This window comes from Denticeps clupeoides, chromosome 10, assembly GCF_900700375.1.
Source record: "Denticeps clupeoides chromosome 10, fDenClu1.1, whole genome shotgun sequence".
NCBI classification, from domain to species: Eukaryota; Metazoa; Chordata; class Actinopteri; order Clupeiformes; family Denticipitidae; genus Denticeps; species Denticeps clupeoides.
The window spans coordinates 1161619-1186483 of NC_041716.1; the positions used below are offsets into that span (position 1 = coordinate 1161619).

A 24865-nucleotide genomic window follows, 5' to 3' on the forward strand; every position below is an offset into this window, starting at 1 on the left:
TAAACCCCGACGAGCGAGCTGTTAATTACAACAATTAACTTTAATTAAATAGAGATGAATAAACACCGGCATCAAAAATGCCCGTTCATCACCCAGTTTTACAAGGTGGAAACTAAATGGCCTCGTATATCCAGCCCACTAAGGCGTTGCCATGGGAACACAAGGGATTGTGGGATGGAGGTTTAAAGAGACAGTCCCCCATTCATGGCTGGGACCTTCACCGGGTTCCTACAGTGGACCTTACCTGGGACATTCATCATCATCATCATCATCATCATCAGCTCATGGAAATTTAGCCTGCGAAATGTGGAACAAGCAAACGAGATACAAGTCTTTACATAAATATTCTTTATAAATATATTCATCACTCAGTTCATTTTTTATATTTATTGGAACACTACCTGCAATCAATCAAATACAGCAACAGAGAAATGGCCAAGTGTTGTTATTTACTATATAGTCTGTTTCTTAAGAAGATGAGATCGTATTTATTGAGAATATACTAGTTCATCTATCGATTTCGCTGCAAATGAATAATGGAACGAGCAGACTCCGATCTGCAGAACCGGGCCGGAATGTCGCTGTTTTGCCTGGAGCGGGTCCTAAACAAGGCGAAGCGGAGCGTGCAGACGAGAAGATGCGAGCCAGCAGGCCGCAGCGAGGGCCGGGACGGGGGAGGCCTGAGGAATGTGCTGACGTCCTCGCGTCTTCCTCGTCCAGAATGGGCCTGTGCGCTGTGCGCTGGCTCCGTGATGGTTCGGGGCCCGAAGACGGTGAAGTGACGGGAGCTCGGGGCCCGGCGAAGGTTGGGGGGAAGGTGAGGCGCGCCGGGAAAGTGGATGTCGTAAATTTTTACACCTCTGCCCCGTTGGCAGGGACGGGGGGATGGGGGTCCTCTTACTGCCTCCGAAGTTGAAGAATATGACAAAGGGAAGGGCAGGCGAGGCCATGAAAGCGGCAACAAGCGGCGAAGAAAATGACATTTATCGTTATTGTTTTTCTTCTTCTTCTTCTTTTCGTAAGTGGTTTAAGGCAAGAAGAGTATGCGGAGTCATAAAGTCTGGGAGACGGGTCTTCATATCTTTTACATTTCTAATTAAAAGAGATAAAGGGAGAGGGGGACTCATCAATCCTACGGTGATTTCCCCGTTAACGTTTTAGAGTGGGCCATAAAGCAGGCAGCCCGGCACCATTGATTTTATAATTAGCTCCCGTCACCCCGTCCTGGAGACAAAGAAACGAAATGAGCGAAGGCGAGGAAGGGGGGGGGGGCGGAGGAGCGCTGTGGACGTGGACAAAAAGTAAAGGTCAACCAGGCTGGGGTCAGAGAGCAGAAGGGGTCGAAAACAAAAACAAAAAAAAAAAGTTTCTGGGCTAATAAAGTGTCCCGAGAAATGAACACGCTGGACACAACATCAAAGGCATAAACAGTATTTTTATTATGGAAACCAGCACCCACCCTGTACAGTGTTGAAGAGCCTAAAAAACCCCTTTTATAAATGAAACGCCCACAACCGTCCACACCCGGGGGGGTTACTGCTGCTGGTTTATGAATACCGTACTCGCCAGTTTCTAGCCGTTACGGAAAATGCTCGGGAGAAACCGGGAGAAAGTACGTCAGCATTGCAGCTATAATGGGATAAAAGCAAAATCCTCCAACGAAGCGTCCCTTCCTGTCATTGCCATATCCATTCAGGTCATGTGACCACACGCTTTGGTTGTTGGTGAAATTGTGTTATTATCTCTGGCCGCTGTGCAAACGCAACTGAAACCTTGTATATTTTTAAAGCATATAACACGTAAAAATCACAAAAAAAAGGACTATGGCCTAACAAGAGCACAATAGTAAAAACAAGTCAGGTATATTAATAAATGTCGTGTAAATAACAGCAGAATAATTAAAATTAAAGACGTTTTTGCATCAGCAGTCATGCCTTCCCAAGAAAACGAATTTGTGACACTTCACCCTGGATTAAGTTTAACCAGTACATTACATACGTAAACCTACACGGAAAATACCATAAATAATAGAATTAAATATTCAATGGACAAGAGTTCTTAGAAGAGTTTCCTTAAAATGTGTGTCTGAGGCACAAGGTACTTCAAAAACCAACAGTTATTACGGATTAAATCCCAAAACCAATCTGTAGTGTCACCTGTAGGGTTAAAACTTTATTTTAAAAACTCGCCTGTAAAGTACGTCTAAGAGCTTGAAAAGCAGCGCTGCTCCCTCGTCTTCCTTCTGGCGAATAAATTTGTCCTGACATACATTCCGCCTCCCCTCCCCTGAGCTCCCCTCACAGTTATAACGTATGCTGCACTTTCCCATCGCGCTTGTTCTAAATTTACTCCATTTCGCAGCAGAAGCTGGCGCGTGCGCACACACACACACACACACACACACACCATAAAACGGCCTACTTCAACTAACTGTATGTAAAGTTATGTCGCGTTTTTCCCGCAGACCCGGGCTCGTGATGCATTTGTGCTGAGGAGTGTGTTCGCTGTTGCATAATCAAAGTGCATATAAAGTGTTAAAGCAATTTGCATATTTTAAACATAGCCATCGGTACAAACGCAGAGGAGACTGGGTGCTGAATGGGTCCAGGTGGGTGTAACAGCAGCGAGACACTCTGAGCTGCACTCTGATTGGTTGGTGTCCTGTGACCACCGTGCATGGGACCTGCTCAACTCGGCTGCAGATACAGGACATCTCATTTGCATCACGGTGGCTGAACATGCCACGGTTTTATATCACGGTCAGTACATTACCGGGTGGTGGTGGCCTAGTGGCTACAATGCACTCGTGTCCCTGAGCAAGACACTTAACCCTGAGTGTCTCCAGGGGGGACTGTCCCTGTAAGTACTGATTGTAATTCACAAGGGCGTCTGATAAATGCTGTAAATGTAATGTAAATGAAGACCATAAAAAATTTTGTTTTTAAAAATCCATAAACTAGGTGAGTTGAGCATGAAGGGACATAATCCAGGAAACAAACCAGCCAGAGCAGGAGAAGTGAAGACTGAAGATGTTCGGTAGAGACGGATGCAGCTCAAAGTGTCCACCCTGTTACAGAGTCTGTAACGAACCCCGAAGGTCCTCCGTGGCCCCCAGAAGACGTCCCTCTCGTCACGAGCTTCACCACATGGACGCACCAGACAGGTCACTGGGGGACGGAGAGAGGAAGAGGACATCACACAAAACACATGCATCCAGTATCAAACAAGGAACTATTTTTGTTCTTATAGTACAGACTAAAATCCCACAGTATAAAATGTTAATCTGCAACAAATATTTTTAATACCATACCAGACCACTCCATTTTACAGTCTTATAAAGACATTTATAGTCTCTAAAAATACCTGGTATCAATGCAAAAATATAAAAAATACATACCCATTTTGAATAAAATTGTATGGTACGTTATATGAACGTAACCTTTAAAAACGGGACCTGTGAATAACTGAAGACTGTATCATGTAGGAGTTTAATAAGAATGAGATTAACAGATGGTAATTAAAGGGACGTGTATTTATTACCCGTCCCTCTCCGGATCTGCTGTAACTACGCATGTGTGTCTGTAGTTGTGTGTGTTGTCGTTTTTACCCCAGGACAGTGTCTCTGTGGTTGGGCAACAGAAGAGCTGTTTCCTCTTCAGAGCTGCTTTTTCCTGACTGAGGCCCTTCGGAGTCTTCATCCTACACACACACACACACACACATACAACCACACACAACCACACACACACACAGTCATCAGAGACCATCAACTTCAAAACCACCAATGTCCTCCGCAGACAGACAAATGAGTCCCACAACTCCAACAATTCAGTTCATATCCGTCTCTCTCTCTCTCCCCTCTCCCTCTCTCTCTCTCACCGAGTCGGAGCTGTGTGTGTCGCTGGTGGCCGGGTGAGGAGAGGACAGCGGGGCGGGCTGGCTGATGACCACGGCCGCCCCTCTGGACAGGGTCCTGGGGGAGGGCGGCGGGGTGGCTGGGAGGGGCGTGTCGGGCTGGTCACACAGGACGTAGGGCGGCAGGGGCCTGGGGGTGCGCGCCGGCTGCAGCGCCTCGGGCTTCTCGTCCTCCGAGTCAGACGACGGGCTCTGCGGGCGAGCTAGGGGAGGACAGGGACAGACGTCAAAAACTAATCATCAATGCAACAGAGACGCCACTCAAACGAAGACTCACCGCTCTGAAGAAGGGCGGAGTCTCCCCACTTACAGTCTGACATGGAGTCCAGCCTCTGCTCCAGCTGACGGGTGTACTCCAGAATGTCCTGTTCAAAAAACACACACACACACACACACACACACACACACACACATAAACCTCCAAAAGTCCCCTGCAGATACTATATTATACCTCTATAACCGGCACGTGCTGGGATTTCAGATGATAAAGAATACATATGAATAAATCACTCTCCTATGAACCAGAAGACCACAGAGTCCCCGGTTCAAACCCCACTTACTACCATCGTGTCCCTGAGCACTTAGTGTCTCCAGGGGGGACCGTCCCTGTCTCTACTGATTGTTTAAGGATGTCTGGTAAATGTCAGAAATTTAAATAACCATAAATATGAATCACAAGAACATATGTAGTTAGCAAGTAGTTGCAGTTGTTAAATACGTAAGCGTTGTGTGTGCATTATGGTGCATTTTGGGTTAAAAGAATCAAGCATCTGACACCTCCAGGGACCATCTGCACTGATTAAGGAGTTCCATGTGACTTTAGCAGGCATGATATTAACATTATTAGCAGTCACATGTGATACACCACAGCACCCAGTGAAATATGGTCTCTGCCTTTAACCCCTCCACTGAGGGAGCAGTGGGAAGCCAGGAAAGGCGGTTCGGGACTCAAACCAGCAACCTTCAGATTGCGGGTCCACTTCCGTACCCGCTAGGCCGGGTTTTTGGACCAATGCACTATAGCAGACCAGCTGGAGAAAAAAAAAAAAAAAAAAAAACACTATCGCTGCACATTTTTGTAAATTATGGTTTGCCAGCACGGCTCCTTTTCGGGCATTATGGGTATTGTGGGAGGAGCTCAACTTGCCTGTTTCTCCATCTGCAGCTGCTCTTTCTCTTTCTGTGCGACCCGCAGGCTGGCCTTCAGCTCCTGCAGCTCCCGGCGAGTTTCACTCAGCTGTACCTGGCGCACACACACACACACACACACACATTAGAATAAAATTAAAATAATCTAACAATTAGTGATTGAGGGTAATAAAATTCTGAGATTGTTTTTATAGTTGTTATAACCATCACCCTTGGTGAGCAGTGGGCAGCCATGACAGGCGCCCGGGGAGCAGGGTGTGAGGATGCTACCTTGATCAAGGGGACCTCAGTGGCACCTTTGGCGGCTCGTGATTCGAACCCGCAACCCTTCGGTAATGGGTCCGCGTCCATAACCGCTGGGCCACCACCGCGCCCCTTCTGTTTGATGTGACATCTTTACCCGATTGCAGTCCTTCTCTCTGCCCAGCTCCACCTCCACCTTCTCCCTCGCCGTCCTCTCCTCCTGCAGCTTCTCCTCCTTCCGCTGCACCTCCTCCAGCAGCTTGTCGATCCGCGTGCGGTCCATCTGTCCGAGGGGGGAGAGTGACGCGTCAGAGCCCCCAGATTCGGGGTCACTATGTCATCGAACCCGGCCAGGGAATCAGCGCTCTCTAGTTTCCCAGCTGTCACCGCCACTCGCGGGTTGTGCAATGTTGTTGGTGGCGTGGCAGCCGTGACCCTCATACCTCTCGTCACTGTAACCCGCCCCAAACAAACGGTCCCCGAACTGTTCCACAAATTTCATGGAACAAATGCACTAAACTTGCGATTCATTACGATTCAAAATGTTTTTCTCATTTTTATTAATAAAATAATGAAAATTCCTGTAATAATGCTGGCCTGTTATTCCCATTACATGCGTTACCTGGGCAGTTAGCTGCAGGCTCTCCCTCTCCTGTGCCCAGGTGGCGCGGCCCTCCCGCAGCGCCAGGCTGGCGTCGGCCAGCTGCAGGGTGAACTGGGCGGCCTGCAGCCGCGCCTGGTGCAGCTCGGTCTGCCCCTGGTCCCGCCGGGCAGCCAGAGCGCTCAGCTCGGCCCTCAGGGTCTCCGCCGCGCGCTCGCTGGCGTTCAGCCGCTCCTGGACGCTCCTCAGCTCGGCCACCGCTGCCTCGGCCTCCGCCTGCCGGGAGTGCCGCAAAGTAAACACTTAAATATGCACCTAGAATCTATGAAACGGCCTAAATTTACATCATTTCAGTATATATATATATCAGTGTGTGTGTATATATTTATAGATATATATTATAAGTATTTTAATAAGTAACGCTACAAATATTTCAGTATATATATATATCAGTGTGTGTGTATATATTTATAGATATATATTATAAGTATTTTAATAAGTAAATTATTAAAATATTAATACTCAAGTACAAGTAAAAAGTAGTAATCCAAAAAAAAAATAATTACTCAAGTAAGAATAAAAAAGCATTTAATCATAATCATAGCGGTCTAATTGGCTTATGGCTCCATTTATATTTACAACATTTACCAGACGCCCTTATCCAGAGCGACTTACTGTCAGTAGTTACAGGGACAGTCCCCCCCTGGAGACACTCAGGGTTAAGTGTCTTGCTCAGGGACACGATGGTAGTAAGTGGGGTTCGAACCTGGGTCTTCTGGTTCGTAGGCGAGTGTGTTACCCGCTAGGCTACTACCACCCCTACTACCATTTAACAACACATTGAGTCGATATAAAAGACTGGGATTCTGTATTCTTTCTGTAAACTTTGGTTTTAGTGCTGGGGACAGTCACATCTGACTTTTATCATTCTGGGTGCCACTGTGACCCCATGGCTTGTGTGTGGTCATGTGACCGCATGGCTAGATTGATTGCAAGTCATATAAATCATAAGAAACCGTTTTAAAAAGTAACGAGTCCAGTGTTGCCCGATTTAGCGAAGTAAAGTCGAGTTTCTAATTCACAAATGTACTCAAGTAAAAAATATTGCGTTGCAAACCTACTACTACAAGTAAATTTTTACTTCTTTAAGTCACTTACGTAAAGAGGTGGTTTTATGGAATCTAATACAAGGTGACTGCCCTGCACGGCTGACCATGACACACATTTCTATGTGTGTGTGTGTGTTAGGGGCGCTCACCTCCTTCCTGTGTGCCGTGTTGAGTTTGTGTGTGAGGGTGGTGATGGTGTCTCGAAGCTGCACGGCGTGGGTGTCTCTCTGGGCCAGAGAGCTGCGGAGACTCTGGAACTCGGCAGACAGACTGCGCAGCTCCGCCTCCGTCTGCTCCAGCTTGGCCTGCAGACGCAACACAGGCCACACCTCCGCCTGTCTGTCTGCACTGCGTGAGGTTGTGTGTGTGTGTGTGTGTGTGTGTGTGTGTACCTTCAGATTCTTCTGTTCGTCCTCCCCTTCTTTCCTCAGTGCAGACACTTTTTTGGCCCTTTCCTTCATCCTGCGCTCAAAACAGACAGGATTCATCACACACACACACACACACACACACACACACACCAGCAGAGAAGACCGCCTCACCTCTCCAGCTCGATCTCCCGGTCCAGACCCCTCTGCGTCAGCACTTTGATGTCTTCCTCCAGCTCCCTGACCCGCTGCTCTCCAGCTTCCCTCTTGGCCAGCAAGGCGCTTCTCTCTCCAGCCAGGAGCTTTCCGGCGGCCACAACTTCCTGTGTGAGCGAGAGGGACGTATCAATACAACCTTTTCACCCCAAGCTGCCATCTTCTGCGTAATAATAAAACCATCGTAAACGTTTTCATATCTGAATGTGAATATAAATCGCTGCTTTGATAAGAGAGATGAAGGGTTCTCTTGACAAAAACGTCCACATGATCTACTGCCTGCTGGACCGCGTGGCCGCGCGGCGGTGGGTCACATGTACCTCCTGCTTCTTCTTCATCTCCTCCATCTCCTCCTCCCGCTCCTTCAGCTCCTCCTGCAGCAGGGCGACGTTCCTCTCCAGCTCGCGCCGCCGGCGCTGCCACGCCTCGCCCTCGCGCTCGGCCTCGCCGCGCTGGCGCTCCCGGCTCCTCCGGGCCGCCTCCAGGGTCTGCAGCAGCTCGGCGCGCTCCTCCAGGCACTCCTGCAGGCGGGCCTGGGCGGAGGAGAAGCGGTGAGAGCCCGCGCGGCGCCGGCGTGCAGGGCGGAGCGGAACCGAGGTGTTCGGGGTGCGGACCTGTAAGAGCTCAGCTCTGGGGACCACCACGAGCATGTCCTCTCCCTCGCCGTCCCCCGGGCCACCTTCCTCCACGGCCACCATCTCCTCCAGCGGCTTGGGGGCGGAGAAGCTGAAGGGGGCGCTGTGGGAACACACCTCGCCTCGGCCGGCCACATAAACGAACTGGTAGGGCTGGGCGCTCGGCCTGGGCAGGTAGGAGGCTGTGAAGAGCCAAATCATCTCAGACGTCACCTTACCCAACATCTTCAAAAACGACAACTGCAGTCGTAAAGCATGCAACTGGTTCTGCTCTTCCTTCTCTTTTCATGGCGGCGGTGGCCTAGCGGTTACGGAAGCGGCCCCGTAATCAGAAGGTTGCCGGTTCGAATCCCGATCCGCCGAGGTGCTACCGAGCCCACACACTGCTCCCCGGGTGCCTGTCATGGCCGCCCACTGCTCACTCGGGGTGATGGTTAAAATGCAGAGGACACGTGACACTGTGTGCACCGTGTGCTGTGCTGCCGTGTATGACAAGTGGCAATCACTTCACTTTATCACCAAGGGTGCTGGTTAAATACAGAGGACACGTGGCACTGTGTGCTGTGCTGCTGTGTCTCACAATCGCTTCACTTTATTGATTATTTGACACGGCACCCAAAAAAAAAAAAAAACTTTGAAACTAATTTTTAGTTATTTATTTTTTAATGAGTTGCTCTGTGAAAACTTTATAAACGTACTGCTGCCCGAGGTTCCGGCGCTGCGGAGTCCTTAATCAAACCGCTCCGCTCCGGCTGTAAAACGCTCCTCGCGCTCCCGGCGCAGTAATGAGTTAAGCGCCGGCGTTCCAAGTCAGACTGCGGTTTTGACAGGCGTAATTACGGAATTACAGACGCCGTGAAATATTCATCTCTGCTGAATATTTAAAGCAGCCCGGCGGGTGCCGGGAAACGACCTCGGCGGCCACCGCTGCTTCCTGCCCTGTTACGGTCCGTTGAAACGCGGACGCGACGTAACGCCCGCGTCGGGTTTTCCTGCCTCTCGGATCGATTCGCCGGCTCGCGTCACCTTGGAAGTGGACGCAGCAGTTGGCGCTGTCCCCCTCGGCGTACCCTGCCGGGGCCAGCGCCCAGACGAAGGTGTGGTAGTCCTTCACTGACGTCCAGCCCACCTGAGACGGAGCGGGGGAAAAAAACGTTATTAACCGCCACAAGCGGCGCTTATCAGTAACCGCTGGAGACGAAGCACCTTGAACAGGCCGATCCAGTCGCTGCCGGCCCACGTGTGCTGCGGCGTCAGGGTGTAGTGGCACTCCACCCGGCTCTCCGGGAAGTAGGTGCTGCCGACGTTCCGGAACTCCACTTTCCAGGCCGTGTCCATGGCAGCTGCGGAGAAGGGGGGTGTATTTTTAGCGCGCCGCTCGGCGATCGTGTGGAGTGGGTGAGAGGTGGGCCGTTGTGCAAGACGGCTGGCGGAGCGCGGTAATTATACCGGACCGGCCCGGCCGGGGAGTAAACACGCGAAGGCACCTGCTGGGCTCCACGAGGGTGCCCTCTAGGCGGATGCCGGGAAGGCCGGACTGCCCACGGTCACATGTTACTGGGGGTGTGGGGTTTCCAGCGGCACACTGGACCCTCCTCAGTGTGCCAAGACGGCAGGCGGACAGCGGCCGTAATCCAACCCCCTCAACAGGCTTATGCAGCAGAACGGATCACGTTCCACTAAAAGGTGAAAAAAGTCTGAACCACGTGACCACGAAGCACAAAAAAAACCCCTAAAAATTTAGGCCGGAGGGGAGAACAGGAAAAACTCCTTTTTTTTTTCTGACAAGGTATTTAATTACTTCATTATTATTTTGAGAATACGTTATTTCAGTCGAATTCAGCAAAAACGTGTACAACATGAATAATTCTCATCACGATATGCAGGATGATAATAACGCAGGCTGTCAAACACAACGGCCTAAAAGAAAGCGGTGAAACGGGTCTGATGATGATGAGGAGGAGGAGGTGGAGGAGAAGATGGCAGCACCACATCAGCACAGCGCGGATCGTAACTGCACCACATGTCGCTCAGCACGCACGTTAGAGAACCTCCGGCGCGTCGGAAACTGCGCATTTCGGCCTCGCTCGGGGGGAAACTCACCTCAGACGGGATTAGTTCTCCGAGTGGTCGCTCTTAAACCGAAGCTCCAGAAGTGTCAACGCCCACGAACACAAATAAGTAATAATAAGTAAACAATAGACGGAAGCATCCGCCGTCGCCGCGCTGCCTGTGCTTTACCCTGCGGCGGGCCGATCACAATAACAAAAACACAGGCATGAGCGCTGGGTCCGCGAAAAGGATGCTGGGAGTTGGTGTTTCGGAGCCTCGCGTAGTCGCGACGATGCTGCAATAATAAACTACAAATCCCGAAGGCCACGAAAAGGCCCGAAGGTCAACAGTCCCTGTGTCGCGGATGGGGGAACACGTGTTTCTGGATCTTGACTGTAATTGGCTCGTTTCGCTCATCGCGTTCCATGTGAACGCTCTGATTGGCTGAAAAAATTCGCATGTGACAGGTAGCCAATAAACGAGAGTCACGTTGCTGCAGCGAAGTGTAAAACAACTAATCGCTTTTCTGAAAAAAAATTGCGAAGTGCGATGTGGCTTTTGTAATGCCTGTGCCCGCATAATGAGTGTTTAAACTGCGTCGTGCGGTTGTTCGTCATGCCTCATTTGATCATGATAAACGAGAGTCGCGTTTTTAAATGTGTTTTTAAACTCGTGTTCTCGGTTCGCCGCTGACTCGCGGTAATTTAAAACGCATGTCCGGCCTGGCAGTGAAGGGGAACAGCAGATGCACAGCTAACGTTACAATAAAGTGGGTTCCGGGTAAATTTAGCGCGCTTGTTTGTCCCCCCCCCGCTCGGATTTACTAGTCACGTCAAATCGGTAATTTCCCTGCGGAAATCTCACACGGAGACGACGGCATAAATCGGGTCGCCAACCCTGTCCGTCACATTAACCCACAGAGAGCAGGATGCGCGCAGTGCCAGCAGGGGGCGCTATGCCGCCAGTCCAGCGAGTCCACGCTGCGTACCGCTGGCCCGTCTCCGGAGAAAACGTGCACCCTTCCTGTTAACATCTCACTTCGTTTTTAAAGTTTACTTTAATTGTGCTGTCATTTTCCTAAATTCATAATTATGTGTAATTTTAATAAATGCATTATTGGAGGGGGGGGGGTCAAGATGTCAAGACACCACATGTTGTTGCACTGACAATAATCCTCTCTTGAAGTTGTAAGTGACGTGACACGGTGGAAATGTGCCCTCTGTATTTAACCGTCACGGTACCTTCGTCAAGGGGACCTCAATGGCACCTCGGTCAGGATTCGAACCTACAACCGTCTGATAACGGGTCCGTTTCCTGACCCGCTTGGCCACCACTGCCCCATATATATCTGTATATGGCGTTACAAGCCGGTCTAGGGGTTGCGGCCCGTAACAGAAAAGACAAAGACAAAAAACTACTAAGACGAAACGGAGAAATTTAACCAGTTTTCTATTAACAAAAAATAAATAAAGAAGAAATAGATACGAAATGGATTACAACGAATAGCGACAAACAAAACGGGGCAAAAAAAGAGAAAAACAGACAAACACCGAAAAGCATCCTGGGGGAAGCGCAGGGGAAACCACCACAAAAACCAGGACGGAACAATATGAATATTTTTTGGATGGGATATGATGGAACCTGCGTTATATTCAGTATGGGCTTGTATGTACCAAGTCAAGAGACTTGACACTTTTGGCATATAGACATATTTATAAATGAAGTCCCCAGTTTGTCGTTGCACGTTTTTTGTTCTTGTCCGTTGCATTTGTTCCTGATGTTCCAGAAGTTCGCCTTGGCCTCCTTTCTCCTCGCGGCCATTGTTGGCATTTACGGTCCAAACAGTAGGTTTGATTTAATGGCCGGTGGTGGGACTCCTGGAGGCTGGAAGAGAGCCGGCCTGTTGAACTTGGCACGGCGTCCGCCGGAGGGATTTTCTCCATCTGGCATGGGGAGGTAATGCATCGTGGTGATATAAAGGCCGATATAAAATAGAAGTGTTTGTTTAACGCCTGGACCCGCCCCCCCGTGGAGCGTTGGCGTATAACGGGACATTTTCAACATTATTTCAGGTAGATCTTTACGCGTCACCATGACAACGAGCCACTAGTGAGCAGAATTCACGGCTGGAGCGGCACAAAATGGCCTCCGCCGAGCTGCGAGTTGTGTGCCGGCAGTAAAGCGAGATGGTTTTAACAGAGCGACCAGGCCGGAGCGGCGGAGGAGGACGCCTCGCTGCGCAGCCTGCAAGTTCGGGGGCGGGGCGACCAAACCCGCCGGAGCTCCTCCTCCTTCTGCCCTTTTTCACCAATAAGATGGAAGGAGAACCGCAGCCGGCCCCGCCCTTTTAAAAAAAAAAAAAAGGGAGCGGTGGTGGCCTAGTGGGTGAGGAAACGGCCCCGTAATCGGAATTTTGAGGGTTCAAAGCCCTTGATTTGAGGTACCGTCCCCCCCGGGCGCCTGTCATGGCTGCTCACCGACGGTGACGGTTAAACACAGTCCACCTGCATTGAGAAATTCGGGTGAAATTGAGATTAAAGGCGTGCGTCTCGGCTGAAGACCCGCGAGAACCGCAGAGAAGAGCGAGTTTCACAACAGGAACCTTCGGGAATGACCGCGGCATGAACGGTTGATGGTCATCTGCCGCTCGGCGCCACGTCCGGCCGAGGCCGCGTCGATGAGCCCATCCCGGGCGGGGACGCACCTCGCCGCGGCTTCCGCCTCCCTCAGAGGGCCCTTGGCGGTTGAGTGATGCGTTTGCCAATAAACACGGAGCCCCTTCACCCCTCAACCTTGGACTCCGTTGCCGTGGAGACGGGGTCACGTTGGCGGATTCCTGTGTTTTATGGCGGCGAGGTTGTCGCGTGAAGAACCTCTCACCGTTTTACCGCACCTGCTTAAACGTTTTAATATGCTTCCACGCTTCATTAGAATTATGGAGGAGCAGCTGAGTAAAAGAAACGCTTCGTACGTCGATACCGGAGGCTCAGTGCAAAAATGCAACTCTGCCATACGGCAGAACGCATTGTTGGCTTTACCGGTGCTTCCGGCTGATAATGAAAGACAGGGGCGTCGCGGCGGCTCGGAACGAGCTTGTTGTTGAGATGGGAGCGGTCGGAATGTCGAAGTGGAGCGCGGTCGGGGGAGTGGGATGGCGGGGTTTAGTATGCACGGCCGGGCCGGCCCATCTGCTTGGTGCCGCAGCCACCGGCCATATAACTGTCGCCGGGCCGCGGGCCGCATGAAGAACGTCTCCGGTTTGATGTGATCCTGTGGAAATTAATGACAGCTTTACTCGCAATGGGCCGTGAGGGGCTGATTAGTGTTTGATGGTCCATCTGATCAGCCAGCGTGTCTGCAGTGATGCCACACACACACACACACACACACACACACACACACACACACACTGACAGAGACCAGCCATGGCTTTCTTAGGGTTCATCATTATGTTGAGTAGACTGAGTTATCGATTACTGATTAGAAGTGATATGAAGTGATTGTCACATGTGATACACAGCAGCACAGCCCATGGTGCACACAGTGAAATTTGTCCTCTGCATTTAACCATCACCCTTGGTGAGCAGTGGGCGGCCATGACAGGCGCCCGGGGAGCAGTGTGTGGGGACGGTGCTTTGCTCAGTGGCACCTTGGCGGATCGGGATTCGAACCGGCAACCTTCTGATTACGTGGCCGCTTCCTTAACCGCTAGGCCACCGCTGGCCCTTTTTTCTTTTCTTTTCTTTTTTTTTTTTTAAGTGAAGGAAATGAGAAATTAGAGCTTTTGTTTGGTTTTGTGTGTGTCAGAAGTGATTTGGTGCCGCCGCTGGGAGCCTGGACCTGGACTGGGTTCCCCCTCTTTCCGCACTGCCGCTGCAGTGGCATTTCCGACTGGAATTGCAGGGAGATTGAAAATGAAGATGGGGGGGGGGGGTTTGACTATCCTGGGGGATTTATTCCTGGCACCGCCCCCGTTCCACTCCGCTCTCAACCATCTTTTTGTCATTATGAGCAAAAACATGGAAACTGACCCCAGACCAGCGTAATCTATTTCCACAACTGTCCAGCCCCCCCACCCCGAACCCAGGCTCAAGCATTTACAGGCCAGGAGGGTATTTCTTTTTACTGGGGCAGCCCAGTGCCTGGCTCCGTCTTATCAGAACAAATCGATACCATCAGCCCTCCGGTGAGAAGACAAAGCACCATGGAAGCTAACGCTAAACATGTTCTGGTGATGCAGGTGTAGCGCCCCTGCTGGCTGGCGGCAGGATAACTTTTAGCCCCCACCCAGCCACGTGTGTGTCAATGACAACATCATACAACTGTTCTTTTTTTCTTTAATTAACTTATTTATTGAAGTGTATTTTTCATTAACATTTTCATGTGTTTTAATAGTTCTAAAAGTAGAAACTGTCTCTTCATCTCTTTGTAGAAACAGTCTATAAAAAGGGTCGGGAGGTTGCATATTTAATTATGGACTGATTAATGACATTATTTTAACCTATTTAGCCTTTAAAAATGGTGAATGGCCGGAATCCAGACGCACTGGTAACATAATGTAATAATAATTATAATCAGAGTTGGATTTTCCTTTTCTCAGTATGACATTAAAACTAATTAAAGACAGAAGAAGTTTCTGTGATTCTAACTTGGATATTTTTTACCCCAAACCTACCCATCCCAGCCATATTTAGAAGGTGGAAGGTGCCAGAGCGTGTTGAACCCCAACATTTCACACAGCTGACTGCGGGCAGCGTGTAAATTCCAGCGCTGCAGCAGAAACGGACAATTACTTCCTGCTGTCCTGACTACGGATGCCCTAAACCCTCCAAACGGGCGGGGCGGGTTTATAGGAACGCTGCGGAATGTTCTTTTATCTGCAACAATAAATCCCGGCCGCAGTGTTGTTTTCGGAGTAAATGAGGGGCATTTATGGTTTGCAGCAGAAATCTGAAAAAAAGAAAGAAATTCGTCTCCGGGCCCTGACTGCAGCCCGGTGCCAGGCACCTGCGCGGGCGGGGCGGTGCCAAGCCACGACCGGCATGCCAAGCATTCGTGGAATAGAGACGTCGTCCATAAAACGGCGCTGGAAACAACACGTCCATGGAACCCGTCCACAAGAAAGGCCCAGCGGCCAATCACCTTTGTGTTCTAATGACATTCGGAGGCCAAACAATGAAAAAAAAACGACCCCAACCCTCTCCAAATCGCCCCCCCCCCCCACACACAGGCCGACGCCCGTCTCTCAGCTCCTTTGTTCCAGCCTTGATTTTCACACCTCTGTCGCTCCACGCGCTTCTCTCTTCCCGCCCCTCCTTCCCCTCGCTTTCTATATTTTTTGGCTGAGCCGGGGACCTTCTCTCGGCGCCCTGACCTTTCGGGTTTTAAATTAGGCCCCGCTGCGGCGCGCCTCCCTTCACAGGCCGCCAGTTACGAGCCTTCCGAGGGCCGCAAAAAAAAAAATAACGATTCTGATGAAATGGCCGCTTTAACAAGCCTGTCCAAATTCCTCTCCCGTCCAAACCGCCCCTCCCCCCTTCGTCTTCCCTGGCCGCATTAATATTCACACTAACTAGCGAGGGCGCTACCCTCCAGCGGCACCACGCACCAAAGCTGCAGTTCAAATAAGGCGTATTCACGGTGGAGGAGGCGGAGGGACCTGGACCCGTCTCGCCGGTTAATCGCTGCAGCATGAGCGCCCAGAACAGGACGGCCCGGCCCTACCTGTCCATCAAGGGCGCAGTAAAAGAAAAAAAAAAGTGAAATGATTAGCTGAGTGATGTCCCCGAGAGAGGGGCCTGGGTCGGGACGCGGTCCGGGACGCGGTTGCGTGTGATGCAGGCTGCCAGAGTGACGGCCAACAGCTCGGTGTGAGTCCAATTAAAGCAGGCAGGAGGACACACACACACACACACACACACCAAGGTTGACACAGACAAGCACAAGCGCTTTATTTAAACAGGAAGACACTTCTGCTCTTCGTCTCGCTCCTTCTGTCAAATGCAACATACATCAATATGAATGCTGCACTTGAAATGATTTATTACTCCCTTCAGCCTCAGAGACTGTACAGGACGTAGCACATGGACTGTCTTCACTAACCTCGTGTCCGCCCTTTCACCCATTAAGGTGGGCGGGTGTTGGTGGGGGGCGTGGCCATGTTTGTGTATAAGGTATATCAAGAGTGTAGAGAACGGAGACCAGGGGTGGTAGTAGCCTAGTGGGTAACACGCTCGCCTATGAACCAGAAGACCCGGGTTCGAATCCCACTTACTACCATTGTGTCCCTGAGCAAGACACTTAACCCTGAGTGTCTCCAGGGGGGACTGTCCCTGTAACTACTGATTGTAAGCCACTCTGGATAAATGCTGTAAATGTAAAAATGTAAATGTAGGACGGGGTCAAAACGTCCAGAATGAGGAAGCAGGGGGTGTGGGAGCTGTCAATCATGCCTACAGGCCCCTCCCCACTTTAAATCTCTTTTTTTATGTCAGAATTAATTGCACACCAACAGAAAGGGGCTGTGTGGGTAGATAGTGGGTAGCGGTGAACGCGGCACCCAGAGCAGCAGCATCTGCTCGGCCTGGAGGACATCGCCGCCAACGTCAGCGGCGTGAGGGAGATGCCCGTGTTTAAATGCAGGAGAGCCAGACTCCCGCCCATAAAAGTCCTGCCGCCGCCGCTGCTCCAGGCTGAAGGAACCAGGGAAAACTGAGGAAGAGAGGAAGGAAATGATGTAAAAATAAGTATGTGAAATAAAAAGAACTATATTCTTGAATGTTATAATAATAATAATTGATGTGAGTCTCAGACAAATTAAGAAACTCGTCAGACTCTTTTTAATACAGCAGTTTCTAAACAAACAATAACCCCCAGATGGGGTTTTGTCAGCGAGTCATTAGAACATTCTGACCATGCTGACCGAGGACCAATAAGCCGGAGGACGATTGTCTAATTTGCACGATGAGGTTGAGTTAATACACCTGACAAATTGGGAAAATTGCATAAATGGATTTTACATTTACGGCATTTACCAGACGCCCTTATCCAGAGCGACTTACAGTCAGTAGTTACAGGGACAGTCCCCCCCTGGAGACACTCAGGGTTAATTGTCCTGCTCAGGAACACGATGGTAGTAAGTGGGGTTTGAACCTGGGTCTTCTGGTTCATAGGCGAGTGTGTTACTCGCTAGGCTACTACCACCCTTTTGATTGGCTGCCTCTCGTTTGATTGGCAGCCTCCAGCGTGAAGCCGTTGTCTTAACGACAATATTTTCAACAAAATTAGGTGCCCTGGTTTTGGCTTGTGCACCCGGCCCCTAAAATGTGCCCCGCCCCGCCCCTTCTCCATGCCATTCACTTGTTCCCATAATCCGCATGCTGGTCCTGCAAGTGGGCGTGTCCAAAATAATTACACACCTACGAAAAAAAAGGGGGCAGGGCGGGTCTCTAACGTACCGACCACCATCAAGCGGCACCGACACACACACACACACACACACACAGCGCAGAGCCTATTACTTACAGGCCCAAAAAGGGAAATAAATACAGCGTGGAGTACAGCTATCGACAATTCTTCCTGCACACGAGTAAACTCATTATACTTCAATTCAAGCGCGGTTCCAGAACTTTCTCCCCCTCTCTCACACACACACACACACACGCACCGGCGGCACCGACGGCACAAACATAACCTGTGATTTACTGGCCCAGAAAGGGAAATATTTCAACTGGCTGCTTCACGCGAGGCAGCAAACAAATAAACAATGGCCGACTTCTCCAATTTCGCCCAGAAATGTTCGTTCCAGATACGAATAAACCGAACCGCCGGCCCCGAGCGCATAAACTCCGGGCACATAAACTTCGGCACACCGGCGTCCGCCGTGTTTACTCGTAAATCACACAACACTCGGGTCTCACTGTCACAATTAGGAGAACACACACACAAACACACACACAAACGATTTATCCTAAGAGCCACCAGATGAGTGATAAAGTGACGTGATTGATACACAGCAGCACACGGTGCACGCGGTGAAACGTGTCCTCTGCATTTAACCCATCACCCTTGGTGAGCAGTGGGCAGCCATGACAGGCGCCCGGGGAGCAGTGTGGGGGGACGGTGCTTTGCTCAGTGGCACCTTGGCGGATCGGGATTCGAACCGGCAACCTTCCGATTACGGGGCCGCTTCCTTAACCGCTAGGCCACCACTGCCCAAGACGAGCGTTTAATGAACATGCAGAGCCAGATAAGATTCCACTTGCCCCGCTCTGACCTGAGGTCAGCCTGCATGCACCTGCGCGAGCCGAGTCGGGCGGGGCCGATGAAACGTCGGGGCCCAGACGCGCACACCCGCCCTGCCTCTCCTTATCGAAGAAATAAGCATTTTTACAGAGCTGTAAAGCCAGCAGCAGATAGCCTATACATCTGGCCGTAAAAAACGCTACGTTGTCAGAGGTGCCATCGGCCATCAATCTCACGCGGAGGCTGATGAAGGGGAAATAGGTGATAAAAAAAGCAGCATTTTAGGGAAATTATGTCCAGTCTTCCATTTGCAAAGTGCTGCAGTCGCATCCCGGGCAGAATCTTAATCATGGCTGAGCAATGCTGCGTGTGTGTGTGTGTGTGTGTGTGTGTCGGCCCAGCGAGGGTGGGCGAGTGCCCGCGGTATGGAGAGTGGGTACAGGGTGGTGGTGGGGGGGTTGTAGAACATTATACGGCAGACATAAATCACCCGCGCACTCCCGGTTTTCGCGTCTCCCCTCCTTCCTGTCTCCAGGCCCCGTCTGATATTATCGTCCCATCATTTCATCCCTCCGTCCGTCCATCTGCGGCTTTATCCCGCCGATAACTGGACTAGCAGCTCCGGTCTTTAAACGGACCGCCGCTCCTCCACGTTCTTCGGCCGGAGCTGATGGACGATCCCTTTTCATTCCAGCTAATTTGTTAATTAATCCGAAGCACCGACCGGCCTGTTGGGTGCATTCCGGGACACTGGCGTGAGCTGCCAGGCGCGACATGCAGCAAGGGACACTCTGGGACTCTGGGACACGCAATCCCACAAATGGATTTCCATGGATGTGGCCCTGGACACTGGAGGACCTCATGTGTGTTGGACATCCAGTATCTTCTCACACTGGCCAGCTGGCGATCTGTCACATCATGAAATGCACGACACAAATGATGTACTTTGACGCCACAATTAGTATGAAATGTCCTGGACATGTCATGTTAGATGTCTGTAAAATGCACTCTGGATGGTCCTAGTTCTTCTGAAATTCAGTACGTGTCCCATTCAAATCTGAAACCACATTTTGATGATTTCAGTGGTCCAGATGGGATTAATGAGACGTCTGCTTGAAACACAGAGCCTACCGTCGTCTAGAAAAATGACACGGTGAGCGGTGGAGAACTTTTTATCGGCCCGTCATTGTGCTTAACTTGACACAACAAACGCAGCAACCAGGCAACCTTGCTGAGAAGAAATGCCATTGTCACGCCAGACAAACCAACCTCTTGGTTGGGATTTAGTGTAAGAGCACATTTCTTTTTCAGTTGGTAATTAGGAATGTACTATATAGAAAAAAGTTTACTTTTGAATGATAAGAACCTCGTTTTGCAATGTTAGCAGGAAAAGCTGGATAGTAAAGTCCCGTTTCAGATTTCACATTTTTGGAAGCCCTTTTTTGGGTACTGAATAAAAGTTGATGGGAAATGTCTGTTCCTTCTTAGATGATAATTTCAGAAAATGCTATTGTCTACACATGACAGAACTGAATGTGACGAATACGGTCACAATAAATAAAAAGGAGACCTGCTTTGAACAAGTGGGTGTGGACTTCTCTCCTGAGAATGGAGACCACAGCCCTGTCCAGGACATGTGGGACAGGGTCAGGCCTCGTCCAGGAAGCTTCCCAGCCCACAAGGTGCAGAAACAGGCCCTCTGTGGCAGGTGCTATACCGCCACCTATAGTCACAATCAGGAAATGCAGGGATGAAAGAATAATTGCTGCTTCTGCTCTGGTGTACGAAATAATAAATGCAAATAATAGATAATATTAGCACCTGATAATGATAAAAACGACTCTGGTGCTCTGTTGAGCTGCATTATGATAAATCATATTTGAATGCGTTCATAGCCAAGCAAGCACAATGCGAACCTGGCGTGCAGGGTCGTGTTTTACTTTATTACTGCCCTGTAACTCTCATCACAATGAAATTTATGCGTTTTACAAAAATTGAAATCAGCGGCACAGACACCGCAGCGGCAGCGCAGTTCCGCCCACGTCCGGTGGGGGGCGCAAGTGACGCTGGAATCCGCGCCTTACGTGGCATGAGGGAGAAGCCCAGGCCCGGTTTATTTATAATCCTTTTTTTTTTTTTTGCTTTTTTGCTTTAATTTCATGTTTGTTAGATGTTGCAGAAATAATGAGAAGCTTCGTTCGTCGACGTAAATGAGAGAGCGTGAAAAGCCGCTCCGCTTCTACAGAATAAACCTTGTGTGAGGGGTTCTGTTCCTGTTCAATACTTTATCATTTACATTTACATTTACAGCATTTATCAGACGCCCTTATTCAGAGCGACTTACAATCAGTAGTTACAGGGACAGTCCCCCCCTGGAGACACTCAGGGTTAAGTGTCTTGCTCAGGGACATGATGGTAGTAAGTGGGGTTTGAACCTGGGTCTTCTGGTTCATAGTCGAGTGTGTTACCCACTAGGCTACTACCACCCTTTATCGCTCATAATACTTAGATCCCCCCCCCCGTTTATGAGTTAGTGTTGGTTATTTTGACCTGCCGTTTAGAAGGTAGAAAGTAAGATGGCTGCGCGCTTGTCGTAATCACGGCGTTGTCGGTAGCTGTAACCGTGTGTGTGGTTTCAACTTGTTTTGTAGCCTTCGTGTCACGTCTGTTTCTGAAACCCCGAACACAGGCGCGGTCGTAAAGCGCTTCACCCGTTTTCTTCTCTTTCTTTTTTTTTTTTTAAGAACACCTGTAAGTCGGCGGCTCGACCCTGCGGCGCTTTTTACGGGCTCCTGGGAACGGCGGCACACGCCTCCGAGCTGCTACCTGCCTGGAGGAGGAGGAGGAGGAGGAGGATGAAGAGCGGGGGGATGGGCCTGCTGTAATGGTTTAGTCATCGGGAGCCTCCGGGAAAGCGCTTGAGGGCCCTCGGGGCCCGGCCGGTGATTTACCGCTTATTTGGACATCTGCAGAGGGACTCTTGCACCTCTCCTCCTCCTGGCTCCTCGCCGGCAAAGGTCCTGTCACCGTGAATCACCTTCCAATCACCCGGGACGCCGTCCTCGCACCTCGCCGCTCTCAGGCCACGCCCCTCCTGTCCCGTCACTCCCTGCTTGTCCCCGGGCAGCTGGGCCCATCAATCCTGCCGACAGCTGCGTGTCTCCGTGCCCTGGGTGGCAGGAGGGGAACCTCAAGAAACCCAGGACACCCCACTTCTTTTTTATTTTTACATTTTCACGCCACCCTGCAGCTGCCGCGGCCGCGGGTCCCACAGCCCGTTGAAAGACGGCCCCTCTCTCGCCGGGAGCCACGGCCGCACCGCTCGTCCCTGAGTGGCGTTTTACACCTCGAGTGGCCGCGCGGCCCCGGGGGGGGACGACAAAGTGACGTCTGATTTATGGGACCTGTCCTTCCAGACGAGGGCCACCTCCAGAAGAATGGGGTTTTACAGCCCGAGCCCCGGCCCGCTCGTACGCCAGCCATTCCCCCCGCTGGAAAGTTCCGGCGCTCGGCCACTTACATGCTCAGTTACGGCTATTGATCGCGATTTGACGGAATGTTCCCTAATACGACTCCTCGGTAAAGTGAGACGGGGAAAACACGAGTCCGGGACCCTCGAGGTTGGCGGTCTGAGCGTTCCGGCTTTAATCCGGTTTCAGGGGGACGAGCAAAAAGCGACGGGGTTCTGCAATATTCAACAGGGACAAAATATGAGGACGTTAAAGGGAAAGCTGAGGACGTCTCTAAAGGGCTGTATTCTGTCCTGACAAACGACCCCCATTAAAATAAAGCGCCTTTCTGCTCTGTTTATACTGGAAACCCGCGGCCTAATACAGGATATCGTCCCTCATTCCCGTTCTGGAATACCGCCGGTGTTGTGTGCCGGAATGGGCTGTTCGGGAGCGTGACGTGGGAGCTGCAGGCCTGCCCCTTGCGGGGTGGGGGGCGCTTTGTCACGAGATTGTAAAAAAAAAAAAGAGAAAAACCCGGAGAAGGCCGCGTTTTATGACCGTCAGAGACGAAGAGACCTGACTGACAATTACAAAGGTCTGTTATCTTCCTCCTGTGCTGCATCTCTATCTATCTGTCACACACACACACACACACACATGCAAACTGTCTCTAAACTGGAGACACGTCGTCAATCACCACTTGTAATTAGCCACATGTGGCTTTTTAAGCTCTAACTGACACGGACATGATGGGACACAAATGAAGACGGGTTTGTGTCCGGGACATTTACAGTCTGGTTATATTAATAAAAGGGGAGTCATGTGACATGAATGAGGCCATTGAGGGAAAACCGAGAGCCCACAGCCGCACACAGATCTTCCGGAGAATTTAGATAATATTGATTATGCTGATCGGACGATAAGGGCCGTCAATTGAGTACGTTTCAGTCACATTTCCACTAAGGTGGTCAGAAGAGATGTTCCTGTTTTGACGTACCAGAAAAATAATGTACAGTGTGGGCAATTTAAATGGATCCACCTTAATTAAATGGGAATGGTTGGTGATATTAACGTCCTGTTTGTGGCACATTAGTATATGTGAGGGGGCAAACTTTTCAAGATGGGTGGTGAGCATAGTGGCCATTTTGAAGTCGGCCATCTTGGATCCAACTTTTGAATTTCAAAACATTTACATTTACAGCATTTACCAGGCGCCCTTATCCAGAGCGACTTACAATCAGTAGCTACAGGGACAGTCCCCCCCTGGAGACACTCAGGGTTAAGTGTCTTGCTCAGGGACACAAAAGAGGGTCATGTTTATTTACAAGTTTGTGACCACTTATAAAATGTGTTCAATGTCACCAAACATTCTCATTTTATTAAGGTGTATCCATATAAATGGCCCACCCTGTATTATCATGAGCTTTTAATAATAGAGCACATTCTTCAGTGATCTCAGTACAATGAGACCATTTAATTTTTACAATTATTTCTGACCCCCAAAAGTTGAATTCTGTGTATGTTTTTATGAACAAAGTTTAAAAGGGGGTGGAGCCTGCAGTCATGATTGACAGTTCTCACGATTTAAACCCCCCTTCTGTCAATATGTGACACGCCCAGTTGTAGGGCAGCGTCCATGTGAGATGGCGCCCACGACCAACACCAACGTGCAGGTTATCGGCGCTTTAATCCAAGATCTCCTGGATGAAGTGAAGCTTTTCCTCCAGCAGCATCCTCATCAGCGCAGTAGGCAGCTGTGAATAATCAGACCGAAAGAATGGTGAGAATCGGACGCGGGAGAAATGCGATTCGCCACGCTCCCTCACGAGGGGCGGCTCGGGTCAGGCCGCGTAACGCCGGCCCAACCTGGCGGCGCGGCCGTGCACAATAAGGCCGAGTCAGTGGCGGCATCTGGCCCGATCAGCAGATCCGCGCCGCACGCTGTCCTGGGGTCATTTTCCACTTGAACACATCAGGAAGTGTCTCGTATCGATTGTTCCGGCGCGCTGCCATCACACATCATAACTCAGCATTTTTCTGAAGCGGGAAGGCTTCCTGTTATCATGAAGATGGTGGTAGTAGCCTAGCGGGTAACACACTCACCTCAAATCCCACTTACTACCATCGTGTCCCCGAGCAAGACACTTAACCCCGAGTGTCTCCAGGGGGGGGACTGTCCCTGTAACTACTGGTTGTAAGTCGCTCTGGATAAGGGCGTCTGGTAAATGCCGTAAATGTAAGATGATTGGTGATGAATGAAGATTCTGAACTTTGACCTGTTGGCATCAGCAGAAAACCATGATGTCTGTATACCACAAGTCAGATCTTTCCGGCCTTGACGTGTCGTCGACGTGGCCACAAGACACAACCAGGGACAACGTGGCCTGGATATTTCATTTCAGGACATCTAATGGCTTCCATGCTGCTCCGGGAGGGGGCGGGGGCACTGGGTGACATCAGCGTCCCTAAATAGAAACAGATGGGGCGCTAATTAGGTGGGGAGCTGATGGCGTAATGGAAAGAGAGCTTTCCTGCAGGTGTCAGACACGGATGCTGGAAAAAAGCGGCACCGGGCAACTCCGGCAGGAGCTGGCGGCCGGGAGGCATTCCTCCCGCGTGGGACCAGAACTGCGAGGCCGAGAGGGGCGGGGTTTCTGAAGGCTCCTCCTCGGTTTTTCTTTTTCATCAGGCTCTTTTACAGCGCGGCGTTGTGGCTCCGAGCGGCCCGGACGCGGACAGGCACCTTTACGAGGAACTCTTTTCATTATGGACGTATAAAACGCCAGTCCAGACAGGGGTGTGTGTGCGGGTCATACGTAAAAACGAAAAACTCTGCTCCACTCTGTTTTATTTATTAACTATTTGACTTTAATGACGAAGT

The 24865-nt window shown here is 50.5% G+C and overlaps 1 protein-coding gene across 1 annotated transcript; it reads right to left on the bottom strand.

Annotated features, from left to right (window-relative positions):
• Nucleotides 1-1415: 1415 nt before the first annotated feature.
• calcoco1a (calcium binding and coiled-coil domain 1a) lies at nucleotides 1416-10523 on the bottom strand. The gene is made up of 15 exons (XM_028994357.1): nucleotides 10340-10523; nucleotides 9443-9579; nucleotides 9263-9365; nucleotides 8216-8418; nucleotides 7922-8134; nucleotides 7560-7708; nucleotides 7410-7479; nucleotides 7167-7322; nucleotides 5930-6184; nucleotides 5465-5590; nucleotides 5063-5158; nucleotides 4193-4280; nucleotides 3880-4118; nucleotides 3608-3699; nucleotides 1416-3167 (listed from the first exon to the last, which is right to left on the bottom strand). The coding sequence occupies exons 2-15, from the start codon at nucleotides 9572-9574 to the stop codon at nucleotides 3140-3142; spliced, it is 1950 nt and encodes a 649-aa protein (XP_028850190.1). The 5' UTR covers nucleotides 9575-9579; nucleotides 10340-10523; the 3' UTR covers nucleotides 1416-3139.
• Between the last annotated feature and the right edge of the window lie 14342 nt (nucleotides 10524-24865).